The sequence below is a fragment of the Salmo trutta genome, chromosome 13 (assembly GCF_901001165.1).
Source record: "Salmo trutta chromosome 13, fSalTru1.1, whole genome shotgun sequence".
NCBI lineage: Eukaryota > Metazoa > Chordata > Actinopteri > Salmoniformes > Salmonidae > Salmo > Salmo trutta.
In genome coordinates this window covers 36,455,332-36,477,826 of record NC_042969.1, presented here as the reverse complement: position 1 = coordinate 36,477,826, position 22,495 = coordinate 36,455,332, and the positions used below count along the sequence as shown (strand labels likewise).

At 38.4% G+C, this 22,495-nt stretch overlaps 2 protein-coding genes across 8 annotated transcripts in view; both read left to right on the top strand.

The window, feature by feature from the left end:
- The window catches only part of LOC115205744 (phosphoethanolamine N-methyltransferase 3), a 44,207-nt gene extending 38,630 nt beyond the window's left edge, over nucleotides 1-5,577 (top strand). For all 5 annotated transcript variants that reach the window (XM_029772027.1, XM_029772028.1, XM_029772025.1 and 2 more), the window contains one exon: nucleotides 5,067-5,577. In XM_029772027.1, coding sequence (XP_029627887.1) covers nucleotides 5,067-5,177 — 111 coding nt within the window. In that variant the 3' untranslated portion in view covers nucleotides 5,178-5,577. The remainder of the gene's footprint in view (nucleotides 1-5,066) is intronic.
- LOC115205745 (E3 ubiquitin-protein ligase TRIM39-like) lies at nucleotides 105-22,081 on the top strand. Of its 3 annotated transcripts, none has more exons than XM_029772030.1 (7): nucleotides 105-461; nucleotides 8,890-9,145; nucleotides 9,281-9,457; nucleotides 10,058-10,153; nucleotides 10,264-10,523; nucleotides 10,922-11,040; nucleotides 20,744-22,055. In XM_029772030.1, the coding sequence occupies exons 2-7, from the start codon at nucleotides 8,915-8,917 to the stop codon at nucleotides 21,328-21,330; spliced, it is 1,470 nt and encodes a 489-aa protein (XP_029627890.1). In that variant the 5' UTR covers nucleotides 105-461; nucleotides 8,890-8,914; the 3' UTR covers nucleotides 21,331-22,055. The 3 variants fall into 3 exon arrangements, 2 of the variants coding, with proteins under 2 accessions (XP_029627890.1, XP_029627889.1); XM_029772029.1 differs by lacking the exon at nucleotides 105-461 and adding an exon at nucleotides 8,318-8,428; XR_003880670.1 differs by lacking the exon at nucleotides 105-461 and having other exon boundaries at nucleotides 8,897-9,145; nucleotides 20,744-21,521; nucleotides 22,042-22,081.
- The last annotated feature ends 414 nt before the right edge of the window (nucleotides 22,082-22,495 follow it).

The following is a 22,495-nucleotide window of genomic DNA, read 5'->3' as shown; positions in this document are numbered from 1 at the left end:
TCTCTGTCTAACTCTCTCTCTCTCTCCCTCTCTCTGTCTAACTCTCTCTCTCTCTCTAACTCTCTCTCCCTCCCTCCCTCTCTCTCTCACACACACAAACAGTTGTAATAGTGGTGTTTTCTTTAACGAGTCGGACACGAAGGATTTACTTCAGATACCGGACAAGGCCCAAATCCCTGTTATTCTCATGAAGAGGAGATGGAGACATCGGGGATGTAGGTCGGGGTACATTGTAAGAATCCGACGGCGAGTGAGTAACCCGCCTCTACCTTCCGTACTATTAGCCAACGTGCAATCATTGGACAATAAACGGGATGAGCTCCGATCAAGACTATCCTACCAACAGGACATTAAAAACAGTAATATCTTATGTTTCACTGAGTCATGGCTGAACAACGAAATTGATAAATTACAACTGGCTGGCTTCTCCGTGCATCGGCTGGACAGAACAGCTACGTCTGGTAAGATAAGGGGTGGCGGTCTGTGTCTATTTGTCAATAACAGCTGGTGCACAAAATCGAATATTAAGGAAGTCTTGAGGTTTTGCACGACCTGAGGTAGAGTACCTCATGATAAGCTGTAGACCACACTATTTACCAACAGAGTTTTCATCTATATTTTTCGTAGTTGTCTGTTTACCACCACAAACCGATGCTGACACTAAGACCATACTCAACAAGCTGTATAAGGCCATAAGAAAACAAGAAAATGCTCATCCAGAGGCAGCGCTCCTAGTGGCCAGGGACTTTAATGCAGGGAAACTTGAATTGTCTACAGTGGTTCTTCCTTTAAAAGCTTTGAGCTTATGCCACAACCATTTGTGGTAGATGGTGGCAGATTGTGGTAAATTGAGTCATTCTGTCATTACACCACACTACCACTAGGGGGAGTTAGAACGCTGATCTATACATAGTATAAACTGTGGCACATATGTACTATCTTTTCCTAAATGAATGGAGGTGTTTTCAGTCTGAGAGTCTCTCTTCTCTGGCACTAGAGTCCTGCATCAGGCAACAACAAAAATTAGCTGGCGGGTGGTCCTGGAGTTCAGAGAGAATTTAAATACAATGGCACAATTACACGATTTTTGAAAAATAGGCAAGGTGGGCATTTGGTTTCTTTATTGTATCTTTTTAGACAATACAAAACATACGCATCCAAACGACAACCACATCACACCTGCCCAGACCCACCTGTTCACAACCCCAATCTCCAGCTCCCACATCACTCTCTGCCACATTGCACCATTTTGTTTCTCCGTCGCCCACACAAACTTTAAATATTTGAATAATAAAGCATTTAAAGGCTGACATTTTGTTGATTTTAATACTACGGACAAATTTGTAACTCCACCCATAGCATGGATTATTATAACCTAACGTTTTTACTGTTTTGACCAAGTTAATCTGCTCATGTTGTGTGTGTTCAATTATTTTTGACATTGTGGTAACAATGAACAACATTGCTAACTCAATATCACAGACCAGATTTGCCCCAAAAGAAAAATGCATCAGGTATTATGTGCATTGTTTGATTTTGAGTGAATTCAATAATATATTTGTACCAGTTTAGATGCTGTGTTTTATTTACAGTGGTGATGATGTAATGATGATGTTGATTGACAGCTGGAGGCATTTTGAAAACATGTTTTCAAAACACTTGTTTTTTCACAAGTGTAGCAGGTTGTGAACTCTGCAAACAATGTTTCCATGATGGACTATTAGCAGGACAATAGACTCTTCATACCTCCATTTATTTACAAAATGGTCGTTTAATAGCCCGGCTACTGTAGGTGTGAAAATCCCCCCAACTTGCAATGTATTCGATGTTTAATTACTCTAAAGTCTTACATTTCTAACTCAAAACCTTACGCAACCGCAAAATGTCGGATAAAGGATATACGGTACAGTTTTTGTTCATCAACATCTTAATGCTTTTGATAATAAAATAAAGATAAAAGAAGACTTTTAAAATGCAGATGTTTATTTCTATTAGTGTACATCTCAGCTACATTTTAGTTGCACTTCCCCGCAGCTCCACGACCACAGGTAAAACCTTGCTGAGATGATCAATGTATTTGTTGCATTGTTGTATCGTCAGTTTCTCAATCCAAAACGTCTTGATGGCCTTCACCAGTTCATCTTTGCTTGTAGGCTTGGCAGAGTTACGGATGAATGTTTTCAGTTGATGCCAAACAAGTTTGATCGGGTTTAAATCAGGAGACCTACATATAGAGATTAAAAAAACATTTTTAGATATACTGTAGGCGACATGAGTCTCAGTAGTGTTGAGTAATGTGCTGTTAAAAGTGTTGTAGGTCTTTTATTTATTTTTATTTAACCTTTATTTAACTACATAAAGGTCTACTTACTCTGCTGGTGTCTCAAACCAGTTTATTCCCTCATTTGCAATGCAAACCCGTGCGGCAGTGTGTGTTGGGCCATTGTCTGCATTTGGAGAAGAAAAAAATACATTTAGCAGAACAGCCAACATTAGGTACAACACTAGAAATATACATGTAAATAGGCTTAAACATAACAAAATATTGCTATAATCCTACCTTGAAAGAAACGATGTGGTCCCAGAAACACCTCTCTGACATAGGGTCCAGCATATCTCTTGATGATTTCTTCCTCAAAGAAATCTCGAGCAACGATACCTGAAAAAGGAGGCAACAGTGATTTATTGTGGAACACGTAGCAGTCCGTGAGGTGTAGGCTACAATATTTGATTTACCTTTTGCTTTGTGAATAGTTCAACTTACCATCATAAATCAAATATGGGCCTGGTCCCTGGCGAGAAATTGCTCCCCACACATGGAGTTTGAGAGGATTCTTGGGACTCGGCTTGCTTGATCTTCTTCCTTTTTTTCTGGAGCAATTTTGAGCAAATTGCTCAAGGGTCACAGTTGATTCGTCTGTGAAGATGGCGTCATTGAATGTCTCGCCAGCAGTGATCCACGCATAGGCCTGCACCATGCGAAGTTCTTTGTTTGTCAGACGAATCCTTGTGTTGAAACTACAGAACAGTACAAAACAAGAGAACACGCGGTTAATGTTATGAAAAAAATCTATTATAATATATATAACATGTCTTACCGATCCGTTCCATAAGCCCACTCAAGTTTCTTCAACTGTCTCCTGACTACGTTTAGAGCGTTGTTTTTGCCGTACTGTGTTTCCAGCAGATTCCAGAGGGCCATTGTCGATCGCTTATCATCTTCGTCCATCAGTGGATCGATTGCTTGAATAGTCTTGCTGGAAATGGAATACAATGTAAAAAATGTGCAGCCGATAGTAAAGACCAGCAGTAGATTTATTGAAGCATTATTATGCCTACTTTACAGATTTGTAGCCTACTGTACCTGTTCATTTTCCTGGGCTTTCGTGTTCGGCGTAGCACAGACATCAGATGATAGTGTTTGCGAATAGCACTGTCCGTGACCAAAATCCTCAAGTATACCAGTATTTTTTTAAATGTCTCCAGTAGATTTTCCGTTCCTCCTGAAAGTCCTAATCTGTTCACTGAGATCCTGGTCCTACAGTATGTTGTTACAGCATAATCAAAGTGAGGACAATCGGCAATCTGCTGTGTACTTATGGTCTGTTGAAACCTGGAGTCACGCCTTTCCAGTACTCCTCTCCCCGCCCCAAACTCCACCCGTAACACAGTTACCATTCACCCTTGATCGGCTATCAGCAGGACAATAGACTCTTGCCGAGTTTAGGGACTTTAAATGTACACAGTATTAATGATGCTCCATTTCTAACAATCTATCACATACAGTCTGTTCTAACTAAAAAAAAAGGTTTTAAAGGCTCTAGTACAGCCAATATTAAAAAAACCCTGTATATAGCCTCCACATTGACTCTGTACCGGCACCCCCTGTATATAGCCTCCACATTGACTCTGTACCGGCACCCCCTGTATATAGCCTCCACATTGACTCTGTACCGGCACCCCCTGTATATAGCCTCCACATTGACTCTGTACCGGTACCCCCCTGTATATAGTCTCCACATTGACTCTGTACCGGTACCCCCTGTATATAGCCTCCACATTGACTCTGTACCGGTACCCCCTGTATATAGCCTCCACATTGACTCTGTACCGGTACCCCCTGTATATAGCCTCCACATTGACTCTGTACCGGTACCCCCTGTATATAGCCTCCACATTGACTCTGTACCGGTACCCCCTGTATATAGCCTCCACATTGACTCTGTACCGGTACCCCCTGTATATAGCCTCCACATTGACTCTGTACCGGTACCCCCTGTATATAGCCTCCACATTGACTCTGTACCGGTACCCCCTGTATATAGCCTCCACATTGACTCTGTACCGGTACCCCCTGTATATAGCCTCCACATTGACTCTGTACCGGTACCCCCTGTATATAGCCTCGCTATTGTTGACTTGTTAGCCCTTTTCTCTTCCCAATTTCGTGATATCCAATTGGCAGTTACAGTCTTCTCCCATTGCTGCAACTCCAGTATGGACACGGGAGAGGTGAATGTCGAGAGCCATGCTTCCTCTGAAACACGACCCCGTCAAGCTGCACTGCTCCTTGACACACTGCTCGCTTAACCCAGAGTCCAGCCCCACCAATGTGTCTGAGGAAACACCGTACAGCTGGCGACCGTAGTCAGCGTGCATGCACCCGGCCTGCCACAAGGAGTCGCTAGAGCGCGACGGGACAAGAACATCCCAGCCGGCCAAACCCTCCCCTAACCCGGACGACGCTGGGCCAATTGTGTACCGCCTCATGGGTCTCTCGGTCGCGTCCGGCTGTGCCACAGCCTGGGATCTAACCAGGGTCTGTAGTGACGCCTCTAGCACTGCGATGCAGTGCCTTAGACCGCTGCCCCACACAGGAGGCCCCAGTAAATACTTTCTTCAAACAAATGTTTCTAAAAACTGCATTGTTGGTTAAGGGCTTGCAAGTCAGCTTTTCACTTGTATTCGGCGCAGGTGACAAATACAATTTGATTTGATTTTGATTAATGTTGATACTTTGTTAGACTGTTAAACCCATGGTATCCTGTATCTTGGATCATTCCTAGGAGTTCTCAGAGGAAGACTACCTGGCAATAGTCAACGGCTGGAGCGACAAACTAAAACGCTGTAATACTGGGGACCAACGCTGGGGCCTATTCCATGCAACAAGGAACTGAGAGAGATGGAGAGAAAGAGAGGAGAACAGAGAGAGAAGTATCCCTTCAGGGGGGAGGGTTTAGTGCCTGGTCCCAGCTCCACTGCTAATAGATCAACTAGAGGACCTTACTAGACATCAGTACCCTCTAATCTGAGATGACATACCTTGTGGCACGTACAGATTGGGAAGTATTTGATAAATGGTTGTTATCCAGGGAGCAGTCTTAACTGGTGTCTTTGGTTTGAAAGGCGAAAATGATCTATTTACCAAACTAAATATTACTAGATGTTTTAACTTTGTGTAAATTTGACCAAACTATTGTTTTGTTATCAAATGTGAATGTGCATCATTTCCCAGTCTGTACTATCAACATACCATAGTTTGATAAGTTTTACAAATAAAATGTTGAAAACACTGTTGCCCTGGCTTGAATTAGTTTCTGTCTGTCCTTGTTGCTGTCTCTGCCTTATTGTTCTGCCTACATGGCAAAAATACCTCTGTATTTACTTGTATTTACTAGGTCTGCCACTAGGCAGTAGTAAAAGAGGTAGGCTAAGATTCAAATTTAATATGCAGTTTATTTAATAGCAGGATTCTATTGTGAATTATTAAGCCTGTTACGTTACATTGTGTTCCCAACTTCTAAAGGTATCACCATTATCACCATGGTCACCATTATCACCATGGTCACCATTGTCACATGTCACCATTATCACCATCCATAGTATGATGCTGCATTTTGCATCATATCAAATCAAATGTTTATTTGTCACATGCACCAAATAGGTGCAGGTGTAGACCTTACAGTGAAATGCTGAATACAACAGGTGTAGTAGACCTTACAGTGAAATGCTGAATACAACAGGTGTAGTAGACCTTACAGTGAAATGCTATGATGCTAAATGTTCTGTATTTTGAAAGTTGAAAAAGTCTTGAAAACTTGATTGCTGACATGCAAAACATTTTGGGACTGACAAAAGGCTCCTTAACAGCTTCTTCCCCCAAGCCATCAGACTGAACAATTAATCAAATGGCCCCCCGGACTATTTACATTGACCCCCCCACCCCTTTGTTTTTACACTGCTGCTACTACAGTATCTATTATCTATTCATAGTCACTTTAGTCGAGGTCACAAATGACCTCGACTAACCTGTACCCCCTGCACATTGACTTGATACCAGTACCCCCTGCACATTGACTTGATACCAGTACCCCCTGTATGTAGCCTCGTTATTGTTATTTTATTGTGTTACTTTTTATAAAAAATTGTACCTTAGTTTATTTAGTAAATATTTTCTAAACTCTATTTCTTGAACAGTTTTGTTGGTTAAGGGCTTGTAACTAAGCATTTCATGGTAAGGTCTACACCGGCTCATGTGACAAATAAAAATGTGATTTGATTTGGATGAACAATGGACGAATGAAACAAATACCAAAAGACCGTTTTTGGGTGGAGTTCTCCTTTAACTGGGAAACATAACCTACCCAACCCTGACTATGAAGTACGCTCCCTCTGACCAGAGTCCTATAGGGAATAGGGTCCCTCTGACCAGAGTCCTATAGGGAATAGGGTCCCTCTGACCAGAACCCTATAGGGAATAGGGTCCCTCTGACCAGAGTCCTATAGGGAATAGGGTCCCTCTGACCAGAACCCTATAGGGAATAGGGTCCCTCTGACCAGAGTCCTATAGGGAATAGGGTTCCTCTGACCAGAGTCCTATAGGGAATAGGGTTCCTCTGACCAGAGTCCTATAGGGAATAGGGTCCCTCTGACCAGAGTCCTATAGGGATTAGGGTCCCTTTTGGGGTACAACTTCTATCATCTCTCCTTTCTGTCTGTTCCTGTCCCATTCTACTCAGCATCACAATAGGCCAGCTGACGATCAGGGGTGCTGTTCTGTCCCCATACTGTTTCACAATAGGCCAGGTAATGATCAGGGGTGCTGTTCTGTCCCCATGCTGTTTCTCAATAGGCCAGGTAATGATCAGGGGTGCTGTTCTGTCCCCATGCTGTTTCTCAATAGGCCAGGTAATGATCAGGGGTGCTGCTCTGTCCCCATGCTGTTTCACAATAGGCCAGGTAATGATCAGGGGTGCTGTTCTGTCCCCATGCTGTTTCACAATAGGCCAGCTGACGATCAGGGGTGCTGTTCTGTCCCCATGCTGTTTCTCAATAGGCCAGGTAATGATCAGGTGTGCTGTTCTGTCCCCATACTGTTTCACAATAGGCCAGGTAATGATCAGGGGTGCTGTTCTGTCCCCATGCTGTTTCTCAATAGGCCAGGTAATGATCAGGGGTGCTGTTCTGTCCCCATGCTGTTTCTCAATAGGCCAGGTAATGATCAGGGGTGCTGTTCTGTCCCCATGCTGTTTCTCAATAGGCCAGGTATTGATCAGGGGTGCTGTTCTGTCCCCATGCTGTTTCTCAATAGGCCAGGTAATGATCAGGGGTGCTGTTCTGTCCCCATGCTGTTTCACAATAGGCCAGGTAATGATCAGGGGTGCTGCTCTGTCCCCATACTGTTTCTCAATAGGCCAGGTAATGATCAGGTGTGCTGTTCTGTCCCCATGCTGTTTCTCAATAGGCCAGGTAATGATCAGGTGTGCTGTTCTGTCCCCATGCTGTTTCTCAATAGGCCAAGTAATGATCAGGTGTGATGTTCTGTCCCCATGCTGTTTCACAATAGGCCAGGTAATGATCAGGTGTGCTGTTCTGTCCCCATGCTGTTTCTCAATAGGCCAGGTATTGATCAGGTGTGCTGTTCTGTCCCCATGCTGTTTCTCAATAGGCCAGGTAATGATCAGGTGTGCTGTTCTGTCCCCATGCTGTTTCTCAATAGGCCAAGTAATGATCAGGTGTGATGTTCTGTCCCCATGCTGTTTCACAATAGGCCAGGTAATGGTCAGATAATCAGTTTGCTAATATGTCTTGATTAGGTTCATTCATACACCCCCTTCCTACCCTATCTCCTTCACAGGGCCATTCTCACCTTCTCCCACCCCTGGTAACTCCTGAGGTCTCATTGGCCATGTAACCCCCAATGTAACCCCCAATCACTGGCTGGGGAAACACCTCCCCAACCCCACTCTATCCTGAGTCAACCAAGACCCCCCACCTATACAGACATCTATGATATATGACATAGCAGAACCTGAGACTTTTACATTGTAGTATTTAAGCCACTCCAGACACTGAAACCAATAGACTTGTGGGTCCTGCTGCTGGACTTTCCAGTGAGGAGGATTCTTCTTATTGCTTCTGTTTGATGGTAAGTGCTTTGTCATTTGTTTGGTTGTTGTTCTTCTTCCTAGATCTGTGTTGAAGCTAGTAAAACATGTATCTTACTGTGTATCTTTTATCTATTGTGTTATTGACTGTACGCTTGTTTATTCCATGTGTAACTCTGTGTTGTTGTTTGTGTCGAACTGCTTTGCTTTATCTTGGCCAGGTCGCAGTTGTAAATGAGAACTTGTTCTCAACTGGCCTACCTGGTTAAATAAAAAACTGTACATGATCAATGGCTGATGTAAACATGTTAGTCCTAAACTAAAAAACATCCTCAATGGAGAATCTCTATGTTTAATGTGGGTCTGGGATACAGCCACAAATAATGATTCAAAACGTGTTGTTCACAGAATGGAGACACTGTAAATAAAAAAAGTGTAACTCAACAACTGTAAAAGTGTACCTCACTTTTTGACCTTTGAACTTGTGTCTCTCTTGTTCCAGAGGCCATTACAGAGAAACTGACAAAATGACCTCCGGTTCCTTCTTCCAAGAAGAGGATTTCCTCTGTCCTGTGTGTTTTGATATCTTCAGGGATCCTGTGGTTGTCCCTTGCAGCCACAGTGCCTGTAAGACCTGCATGGAGGAATACTGGAAGCATAAAGACTATCAGGAGTGTCCAGTCTGCAGGAAGAGATCCTCCATGCCTTTCCCAGCGGTCAGCCTCACTCTGAAGAGGCTGTGTGAGGGATTCCTACAGGTGGAAGCTCTACCTATGACAATTAATGTGCCCCAAATGGGACCTTATTCCCTATTTAGTGCACTACATTTGACCAGAGCCCATAGGTCTGTGTAGGTATGTTTTTTTAAATTGTCAAATCAATCAATCCTACAGGAGAGAAGCTCCAGAGATACCGAGCCTGGGTCTGAGAGGCTCTGTGGTCAACATAAAGAGAAACTCAAGCTCTTCTGTCTGGAGGATGAACAGCCTGTCTGTTTGGTGTGTCGTGACTCAAGACGACACACAGGACACAAGTTCTGTCCCATAGATGAAGTTATCCAGAACCAGCAGGTATGACAAAACATACAGGGCTCTATTCAATCCGTAGCTCTGATGATCCACTCTATAGTGAGATTGACAATTAAAGCCAATGTTCCCACAGTCACGGAGACTGCAATCACGGTAAACGCAGCATATAATATGACGGAGCAATTTGAAATTCTTTTCACATTTTAACGCAGATCTTACGTGATACTTCGGCGGTACGGATTGAATCAGCCCAGAGCCTATCTGAGATATTTGAAGGTAGAATCGGTAATATGCCATCATTATACACAGAGGGGTGAGTTACTTCCTGGCTACAGAAACCAACAACAACATCATTAAAATCAGTCAAAGTCTGCCCCTATTGGCTCTTCCAAATGTGGGCGTGTCTTAATGTCTGTAACCAGGAAGTCGCCTCTTTATGTACAATGATGTCATATTACTGAGTCTACCTTAAAAATACATGAGATTGAGTTGCTTTGACTTATTAAAATCTATATTGCTTATAACATTAATATAGTATAACTTTGCAATTGTTTGAGTTGACTTTACTCAATTGATTTAGTGAGTTAGACAGTTATGTTTTACTGTGTAGGAAGAGCCATTCATGTGTTTGTCTGATTCCAGGAGAGAGTAAAGGCTGAACTGGAGCCCCTGAAGGAGAAGCTGAGACTTTACACTGAATCCAAACTAACCTGTAGTCAAACAGAAAAATACATCATGGTAATTATACAGGATGACATCGGGATGCAGTGTTACTCTTTAAACAGTCTTTCTGTTCATTTGGAGGTTAATACTTAATACTCATAGATATTTGGTGGGTGGGTTTCCAGACACAGGCCGCAGAGACACACAGGGAAATCAAGAAAGAGTTTCAACATCTTCATCAGCTTCTCGTAAAGGAAGAGGAGGCCAGGATAAACGCTCTGATGGAGGAAGAGAAGGAGAAGACTAGGATGGTAAAGGAGAAGACTAAAGAGATAAGCACCATAATTTCAACTCTTTCAGACAAGATCCAAGCTGTAGAGGAGAATCTAGAGGGTGACCATGTTACCTTTCTGCAAAGATACAAGGCCATTCTACACAAGGCCAGGTAAATGAGCTGCCTCTTGTCTCCTCTCTTCTTCTCTCGTCTCCTCTCTTCTTCTCTCGTCTCCTCTCTTCTTCTCTCGTCTCCTCTCTTCTTCTCTCGTCTCCTCTCTTCTTCTCTCGTCTCCTCTCTTCTCTCGTCTCATCTCTTCTCTCGTCTCCTCTCTTCTTCTCTCCTCTTGTCTCCTCTTGTTTCGTCTCCTCTCTTCATGTCTTCTCTTCTTCTCTCGTCTCTCTTCTCTCGTCTCCTCTCTTCTTCTCTCCTCTTGTCTTCTCCTCTCGTCTCCTCTCTTCTCTTCTCTTCTTCTCTCCTCTTCTTCTCTCCTCTTATCTTCTTACTTCTTCTCTGTGGTTCTGTACTCCCAACCTCACAGCAGCATTGACTCCTGAAATGTCTTCCAGGGACCAGGACACGGTGCCTGATCCACAGCTGGTCTCAGGAGCGCTGATAGTGGTGGCCAAACACCTGGGAAACCTGCAGTTCAGAGTCTGGGAGAAGATGCAGGAAGATATGAAATACTGTGAGTATTGTTCTGTTGAATGACATGGAGCACTCAACCATTCGTAACCATGTCCATAAGTCTACATTCAGTGGTTAATGTGTAAATCGGGAGGTCCAGGAACACATAGTGAGAGGGGGAGATCTGAGGTACCAGAACACATTGAGCAAAAAAAGTTTCAAACACAACTACTATCACTGTCTATGGTGGTGATTAAATCAAAGCATTTCCAGACATCAGTGTACAGCAACAATTTCAGATGTCACTTCAGAACACCCACCATATGCATATGCCCACATACTCAGCTGTAGGGCTAACAAGACACACATTTCATGACATTTTTTATTCAAGTCATGCAGTCATTTTTTATTTTTTTCTTCAAGTCAGTTCTTATTTACAATGACAGCCTACCGGGGAACAGTGGGTTAACTGCCTTGTTCAGTGGTAGAACAACAGATTTTTACCTTGTCAGCTCAGGGATTTGATCCAGCAACCGTTCAGTTACTGGCCCAACGCTCTAACCACTAAGTTACCTACCGCCATCAATGTAGCAGTAGAACAAATATCACAATATCGAAACATAACTTCAAATAAAATAAATCAATGTAGGCTACAGCAGAACACACATGACAATATATAGGCCCCCTGCCTATGTCATAATATGAAGCACATATTCACATTAACTTCACAGTACAGAACAAGTTTGTCAAGGAAAACATTTTCTATCTACCTTAGTTTTCAAACATCCCATAATGACTCTCCCCATGTCAAGTCCATTTAACTCCTGACGGTCAACTTCTGGCTCAAAGCCATGAACGGACCGGTGGCAGTGACGTTTAGTCTCCTTCTGAGGCTGATTTCTTTTCATTTTGAGTGTTAGCTATAACCTGGGTGTCCTCTCTAGCCTCGTCTACAAGGCTTGCTGCCACCAAATGCACCTTGGTTCGGGTGTGTACAAAAACCTGTTTTATGATGGCTCTTTGGTTTTTTTAACGTCTGAAGCAGAGGATGTTACAGTACATTCCATCCACACTTTTACTAGCTAGTTTAATCCCTCCAGTCGTTTCTAGACCCAAGCTCTTTACCTTTCTGCATGTTGTACAGCCCAGCTTTGAATTTTGCATGACAAGCCAGGTGTTATACATTTGCTTGTTCTTGAACTGCAAATTGAAGCTGCTCCGAGCACTTTGTTGGTGGATGCACTGCCCCTCAAGCATTAGCAACGTCAAAGTTAGTAAGGAAGGAAAAAGTCAAGTGTTAGTGGTCCTGGATCAATCTAGTTTGTTATCTGTAAAGAAGAATCACAGAGATGACATAACCACAAACTGACATCACAGAGATGACATAGTCACAAACTGACGTCACAGAGATTACATAATCACAAATTGACGTCACAGAGATTACATAATCACAAACTGACATCACAGAGATCACATAACCACAAACTGACATCACAGAGATCACATAACCACAAACGGACGTCACAGAGATTACATAATCACAAACTGACATCACAGAGATGACCTAATCACAAGCTGACATCATAGAGATGACATAATCACAAACTGACGTCACAGAGATTACATAATCACAAGCTGACATCACAGAGATCACATAACCACAAACTGACATCACAGAGATGACCTAATCACAAACTGACATCACAGAGATGACCTAATCACAAACTGACATCACCGAGATCACATAATCACAAGCTGACATCATAGAGATGACTTAATCACAAGCTGACATCACAGAGATGACCTAATCACAAACTGACATCACCGAGATCACATAATCACAAGCTGACATCATAGAGATGACTTAATCACAAGCTGACATCACAGAGATGACCTAATCACAAACTGACATCACCGAGATCACATAATCACAAGCTGACATCATAGAGATGACCTAATCACAAGCTGACATCATAGAGATGACATATCCACAAACTGACGTCACAGAGATTACCTAACCACAAACTGACATCACAGAGATGACAACCACAAACTGAGATCACAGAGATGACATAATCACAAGCCGACATCACAGACACACTGTGCAAAAACAGCATATTATAGAGCTAGGGCTCTATTCAGTCAGTATCGCCGGGAGTTCAGCGTTGCAGCGTGATTGAAATTTAAAGTCACTGTTACCTTTGCATTTCTGTTGGTCAATCTGTAACGCTTCAGTGATAGATAGATAGATAGATAGATAGATGGATAGATAGATAGATAGATAGATAGATAGATAGATAGATAGATAGATAGATAGATAGATAGATAGATAGATAGATAGATAGATAGATAGATAGATAGATAGGTCTACATAGATAGATAGGCCTACATAGATAGGCCTACAGATTGATATCACCACCCTGCATGGCTTGCCTCTGAAGCTAAGCAGAGTTGGGCCTGGCCGATCCCTGAATGGGAGACCAGATGCTGCTGGAAGTAGGGGTGTTAACCCTGGTGTCCTGGCTAAATACCCAATCTGGCATTCATACCATCACGGTCACCTAATCATCCCCAGCTTCCTATTGGCTCATTCATCCCTCCCTCCTCTCCCCTGTAACTATTCCCCAGGTTGTTGCTGTAAATGAGTCAACTTACCTGGTAAAATAAGCAATTAAAATGTAATGCAGCTCTTAATTACTGTATACATGTGGTACAGGTACTGTATGTATGTAGTGGATTTACTGTCTATGTGGTAGAGTTACCGTATTTATGTGGTAGAGGTACTGTATGTATGTAGTATAATTACTGTATGCATGTGGTAGAGGTACTGTATTTATGTGGTAGAGTTACTGTATTTATGTGGTAGAGTTACTGTGTAGGTGGTAGAGTTACTGTATGTATGTGGTAGAGCTACTGTATTTATGTGGTAGAGTTACTGTATTTATGTAGTAGAATTATTGTATGCATGTGGTAAAGGTACTGTATGTAGGTAGTAGATTTACTGTGTATGTGGTAGAGTTACTGTATTTATGTGGTAGTTACTGTATTTATGTGGTAGAGTTACTGTGTGTATGTGGTAGAGTTACTGTATGTGTGTGATAGAGCTACTGTATTTATGTGGTAGAGTTACTGTATTTATGTAGTAGAATTATTGTATGCATGTGGTAGAGGTACTGTATGTAGGTAGTATATTCACTGTGTATGTGGTAGAGTTACTGTATTTATGTGGTAGAGGTACTGTATTTATGTGGTAGAGGTACTGTGCTTGTAGTAGAGTTACTGTATTTATATAGCAGAGTTACTGTGTAGGTAGTAGAGTTACTGTGTATGTGGTAGAGTTACTGTATGTATGTGGTAGAGTTACTGTATTTATGTGGTAGAGTTACTGTATTTATGTGGTAGAGGTACTGTGTAGGTGGTAGAGTTACTGTGTATGTGGTAGAGTTACTGTATTTATGTGGTAGAGTTACTGTGTATGTGGTAGAGTTACTGTGTATATGGTAGAGTTACTGTATTTATGTGGTAGAGGTACTGTATTTATGTGGTAGAGTTACTGTGTATGTGGTAGTGTTACTGTATTTATGTGGTAGAGGTACTGTGTATGTGGTGGAGTTACTGTATTTATGTGGTAGAGTTACTGTGTATGTGATAGTGTTACTGTATGTATGTGGTAGAGGTACTGTGTATGAGGTAGAGTACTGTATTTATGTGGTAGAGTTACTGTATTTATTTGGTTGAGGTACTGTATTTATGTGGTAGAGGTACTGTGTATGTGGTAGTTACTCTATTCATGTGGTAGAGTTACCGTATTTATGTGCAAAAACATATACATTGTCATTATTAGACAGTACAATAACACACTGTCATTATTATACATTACAATAACACACTGTCATTATTATACATTACAATAACACACTGTCATTATTATACATTACAATAACACACTGTCATTATTATACATTACAATAACACACTGTCATTATTATACATTACAATAACACACTGTCATTATTATACATTACAATAACACACTGTCATTATTATACATTACAATAACACACTGTCATTATTAGACATTACAATAACACACTGTCATTATTATACATTACAATAACACACTGTCATTATTATACAGTACAATAACACACTGTCATTATTATACATTACAATAACACACTGTCATTATTATACATTACAATAACACACTGACATTATTAGACATTACAATAACACACTGTCATTATTATACATTACAATAACACACTGTCATTATTATACATTACAATAACACACTGACATTATTATACATTACAATAACACACTGTCATTATTAGACATTACAATAACACACTGTCATTATTATACATTACAATAACACACTGTCATTATTATACATTACAATAACACACTGTCATTATTAGACATTACAATAACACACTGTCATTATTATACATTACAATAACACACTGTCATTATTATACATTACAATAACACACTGTCATTATTAGACATTACAATAACACACTGTCATTATTATACATTACAATAACACACTGTCATTATTATACATTACAATAACACACTGTCATTATTATACATTACAATAACACACTGTCATTATTATACAGTACAATAACACACTGTCATTATTATACATTACAATAACACACTGTCATTATTAGACAGTACAATAACACACTGTAATTATTATACATTACAATAACACACTGTCATTATTATACATTACAATAACACACTGTCATTATTATACATTACAATAACACACTGTCATTATTATACATTACAATAACACACTGTCATTATTATACATTACAATAACACACTGTCATTATTAGACAGTACAATAACACACTGTCATTATTATACATTACAATAACACACTGTCATTATTATACATTACAATAACACACTGTCATTATTAGACATTACAATAACACACTGTCATTATTATACAGTACAATAACACACTGTCATTATTATACAGTACAATAACACACTGTCATTATTATACATTACAATAACACACTGTCATTATTATACATTACAATAACACACTGACATTATTAGACATTACAATAACACACTGTCATTATTATACATTACAATAACACACTGTCATTATTAGACATTACAATAACACACTGTCATTATTATACATTACAATAACACACTGTCATTATTATACATTACAATAACACACTGTCATTATTATACATTACAATAACACACTGTCATTATTAGACATTACAATAACACACTGTCATTATTATACATTACAATAACACACTGTCATTATTATACATTACAATAACACACTGTCATTATTAGATATTACAATAACACACTGTCATTATTATACATTACAATAACACACTGTCATTATTATACATTACAATAACACACTGTCATTATTATACAGTACAATAACACACTGTCATTATTATACATTACAATAACACACTGTCATTATTAGACAGTACAATAACACACTGTAATTATTATATATTACAATAACACACTGTCATTATTATACAGTACAATAACACACTGTCATTATTATACATTACAATAACACACTGTCATTATTATACATTACAATAACACACTGTCATTATTATACATTACAATAACACACTGTCATTATTAGACAGTACAATAACACACTGTCATTATTATACATTACAATAACACACTGTCATTATTAGACAGTACAATAACACACTGTCATTATTATACATTACAATAACACACTGTCATTATTAGACATTACAATAACACACTGTCATTATTAGACATTACAATAACACACTGTCATTATTAGACATTACAATAACACACTGTCATTATTAGACATTACAATAACACACTGTCATTATTAGACAGTGCAATAACACACTGTCATTATTAGACAGTACAATAACACACTGTCATTATTATACAGTACAATAACACACTGTCATTATTAGACATTACAATAACACACTGTCATTATTATACATTACAATAACACACTGCCATTATTAGACCATACAATAACACACTGTCATTATTATACATTACAATAACACACTGTCATTATTTTACATTACAATAACACACTGTCATTATTATACATTACAATAACACACTGTCATTATTATACATTACAATAATACACTGTCATTATTAGACAGTACAATAACACACTGTCATTATTATACATTACAATAACACACTGTCATTATTAGACAGTACAATAACACACTGTCATTATTAGACAGTACAATAACACACTGTCATTATTAGACAGTACAATAACACACTGTCATTATTAGACAGTACAATAACACACTGTCATTATTATACATTACAATAACACACTGTCATTATTAGACATTACAATAACACACTGTCATTATTATACAGTACAATAACACACTGTCATTATTATACAGTACAATAACACACTGTCATTATTATACATTACAATAACACACTGACATTATTAGACATTACAATAACACACTGTCATTATTATACATTACAATAACACACTGTCATTATTAGACATTACAATAACACACTGTCATTATTATACATTACAATAACACACTGTCATTATTATACATTACAATAACACACTGTCATTATTATACATTACAATAACACACTGTCATTATTAGACATTACAATAACACACTGTCATTATTATACATTACAATAACACACTGTCATTATTATACATTACAATAACACACTGTCATTATTATACATTACAATAACACACTGTCATTATTATACATTACAATAACACACTGTCATTATTATACAGTACAATAACACACTGTCATTATTATACATTACAATAACACACTGTCATTATTAGACAGTACAATAACACACTGTAATTATTATATATTACAATAACACACTGTCATTATTATACAGTACAATAACACACTGTCATTATTAGACATTACAATAACACACTGTCATTATTAGACATTACAATAACACACTGTCATTATTAGACATTACAATAACACACTGTCATTATTATACATTACAATAACACACTGTCATTATTAGACAGTGCAATAACACACTGTCATTATTAGACAGTGCAATAACACACTGTCATTATTAGACAGTACAATAACACACTGTCATTATTAGACAGTACAATAACACACTGTCATTATTAGACAGTACAATAACACACTGTCATTATTAGACATTACAATAACACACTGTCATTATTATACATTACAATAACACACTGTCATTATTATACATTACAATAACACACTGTCATTATTATACATTACAATAACACACTGTCATTATTAGACATTACAATAACACACTGTCATTATTATACATTACAATAACACACTGTCATTATTAGACCGTGCAATAACACACGGTCATTATTATACATTACAATAACACACTGTCATTATTATACATTACAATAACACACTGTCATTATTATACATTACAATAACACACTGTCATTATTATACATTACAATAACACACTGTCATTATTATACATTACAATAGCACACTGTCATTATTATACATTACAATAACACACTGTCATTATTAGACATTACAATAACACACTGTCATTATTAGACATTACAATAACACACTGTCATTATTATACATTACAATAACACACTGTCATTATTAGACAGTACAATAACACACTGTCATTATTAGACAGTACAATAACACACTGTCATTATTATACAGTACAATAACACACTGTCATTATTAGACATTACAATAACACACTGTCATTATTATACAGTACAATAACACACTGCCATTATTATACATTACAATAACACACTGTCATTATTAGACCGTACAATAACACACTGTCATTATTAGACATTACAATAACACACTGTCATTATTAGACAGTACAATAACACACTGTCATTATTATACATTACAATAACACACTGTCATTATTAGACAGTACAATAACACACTGTCATTATTATACATTACAATAACACACTGTCATTATTATACATTACAATAACACACTGTCATTATTAGACATTACAATAACACACTGTCATATTATACATTACAATAACACACTGTCATTATTAGACCGTACAATAACACACTGTCATTATTAGACATTACAATAACACACTGTCATTATTATACATTACAATAGCACACTGTCATTATTATACATTACAATAACACACTGTCATTATTAGACAGTACAATAACACACTGTCATTATTAGACATTACAATAGCACACTGTCATTATTATACATTACAATAACACACTGTCATTATTAGACAGTACAATAGCACACTGTCATTATTATACATTACAATAACACACTGTCATTATTAGACAGTACAATAACACACTGTCATTATTATACATTACAATAACACACTGTCATTATTAGACATTACAATAGCACACTGTCAGTATTATACATTACAATAACACACTGTCATTATTATACATTACAATAACACACTGTCATTATTATACATTACAATAACACACTGTCATTATTATACATTACAATAACACACTGTCATTATTATACATTACAATAACACACTGTCATTATTAGACAGTACAATAACACACTGTCATTATTAGACAGTACAATAATACACTGTCATTATTATACATTACAATAACACACTGTCATTATTATACATTACAATAACACACTGTCATTATTATACATTACAATAACACACTGTCATTATTATACATTACAATAACACACTGTCATTATTAGACAGTACAATAACACACTGTCATTATTAGACAGTACAATAACACACTGTCATTATTATACATTACAATAACACACTGTCATTATTATACATTACAATAACACACTGTCATTATTATACATTATAATAACACACTGTCATTATTAGACAGTACAATAACACACTGTCATTATTAGACAGTACAATAACACACTGTCATTATTATACATTACAATAACACACTGTCATTATTATACATTACAATAACACACTGTCATTATTATACATTACAATAACACACTGTCATTATTATACATTACAATAACACACTGTCATTATTATACATTACAATAACACACTGTCATTATTATACATTACAATAACACACTGTCATTATTATACATTACAATAACACACTGTCATTATTATACATTACAATAACACACTGTCATTATTAGACATTACAATAACACACTGTCATTATTATACATTACAATAACACACTGTCATTATTATACATTATAATAACACACTGTCATTATTATACATTATAATAACACACTGTCATTATACATTACAATAACACACTGTCATTATTATACATTACAATAACACACTGTCATTATTATACATTACAATAACACACTGTCATTATTAGACAGTACAATAACACACTGTCATTATTAGACAGTACAATAACACACTGTCATTATTAGACAGTACAATAACACACTGTCATTATTAGACAGTACAATAACACACTGTCATTATTAGACAGTACAATAACACACTGTCATTATTATACATTACAATAACACACTGTCATTATTATACATTACAATAACACACTGTCATTATTAGACAGTACAATAACACACTGTCATTATTAGACAGTACAATAACACACTGTCATTATTATACATTACAATAACACACTGTCATTATTATACAGTACAATAACACACTGTCTTTTCTCTGTGTTCAGATCCGGTGACTCTGGACCCCAACACGGCCCATCCAGACGTGCTGGTGTACCCCGATATGGTCACATTCAGATCCAGAAACTCCGGGGAGAGAGAAGAGATGGAGACGCCGGTTCCTGACACCCCAGAGAGGTTCAACCTCTATGAAGGAATCCTGGGCTCTGAGGGCTTCGATTCGGGGACACACACCTGGGACGTAGAAGTCAGGAATGAATATCTCCAGAGATACGGCTACAGCAGTGACTGGGCCCTGGGGGTGGTAGAGGAGTCTGTGTCCAGGAAGGGCGTGATAGAGAAGGGAGGCTGGAGATTAGAACAACATGGAGGAGTTTACACCGCACGCTCTGTCCCCGAATCTCCCATCACCCTCTTATTAAAGCTGAGACAGGAGCCCTCAAGGATCAGAGTGACATTGGACTGGGACGGAGGAACGCTGACCTTCTCTGATCCGCATTACAAGGAACATCTCCACACGTTCACACACACCTTCACAGAGAAAGTATTTCCGTATCTGAGCAATGGGTGTAAAACCTTTACTTTGAGGATTTTACCAGTGAAGGTCCATGCAGCAGCTGAACAGCCCAGTTAGAGCGGCCACCTCTGTATTCCACCTTTAACAGATTAAAATATCATTAAACATTTTTTTTTTTTCATTTTGGAGAGTTTCATGCAAACCCACTTTTACCACAGAATTTAAGTGAACAAAACTATTGATTGTTAAAGATTCCTGGACTTTTTATTTGATCCTGATACACCTGAACCAAACAAAGATACACTATGGTAAGACCCTCTCTATTTCTCTCTCCCCTCTCTATTTCTCCCCCCTCTCTATTTCTCCCCCCTCTCTATTTCTCCCCCCTCTCTATATCTCCCCCCTCTCTATTTCTCCCCCCTCTCTATATCTCCCCCCTCTCTGTTTCTCCCCCCTCCGGTAGTCTTAAATAAATCTTCTTTGAAACAAAAGTACACACCTCACACACGTGGTTATGGGCTTAAAAAATAAGACACCTGGACCATGTCAGATATAGAGTTGTAATGTATTATATTTTGAGTTTTCATCCCAATAGTACACTTTATATACGTCACAGAAGACTGAAATATAACAAAACCGTTGACATAGAAACCACATTTTCTGCAGATTTTTTAAAATAATGTTGATTAATTATGAAAAACATCTCACTCATGAGGCCACGAGGTCATTTGACTGCAGGAAATGGCTGCGGGCGTGGCCTTTTGTATAATTTAACCTTTATTTAACTAGGCAAGTCAGTTAAGAACAAATTCTTATTTACAATGACAGCCTGTCCAGCCAAACCCACACAACGCTGGGCCAATTGTGCACCGCCCTATGGGACTCCCAATCACGGCCGGATGTGAGGCAGCCTGGATTCGAACCGGGTACTGCAGTGACGCCTCTAGCACCGAGAGACCACTGCGCCACTCGGGAGCCCAAGTGTTTGTGAAGCCTTCCTGTTTGTGTCATTAAGGGGATCCCGTTACTATGTGCTGGTCGTCGTGCCCTGGGAGAACAGGAGCGGTGATGCTGTTTTTTAACAAAGTATGAGAAATAGGAATGATTGTAAATGTAGTGTTTTTAGGCGCCCATATTCTACCTAGACCAGCTCACCTTCTCCCTGGGCAAGCCCTCCGTGAGTGTTGCAACACATTATTATGGTCTGTTTGAGTATGTGAACTAAACGTATCAACCTAGTGATATTTAGTCTGTTTGAGTATGTGAACTAAACGTATCAACC

Bases quoted from the DNA above. Each gene is read 5' to 3' on its own strand.
- LOC115205745 (XM_029772030.1), top strand. From the start codon at position 8,915: ATGACCTCCGGTTCCTTCTTCCAAGAAGAGGATTTCCTCTGTCCTGTG. The intron at 10,154-10,263 runs GTAATTATACAG...GTGGGTTTCCAG, and splicing joins AAACAGAAAAATACATCATG to ACACAGGCCGCAGAGACACA. The intron at 10,524-10,921 runs GTAAATGAGCTG...AATGTCTTCCAG, and splicing joins GCCATTCTACACAAGGCCAG to GGACCAGGACACGGTGCCTG.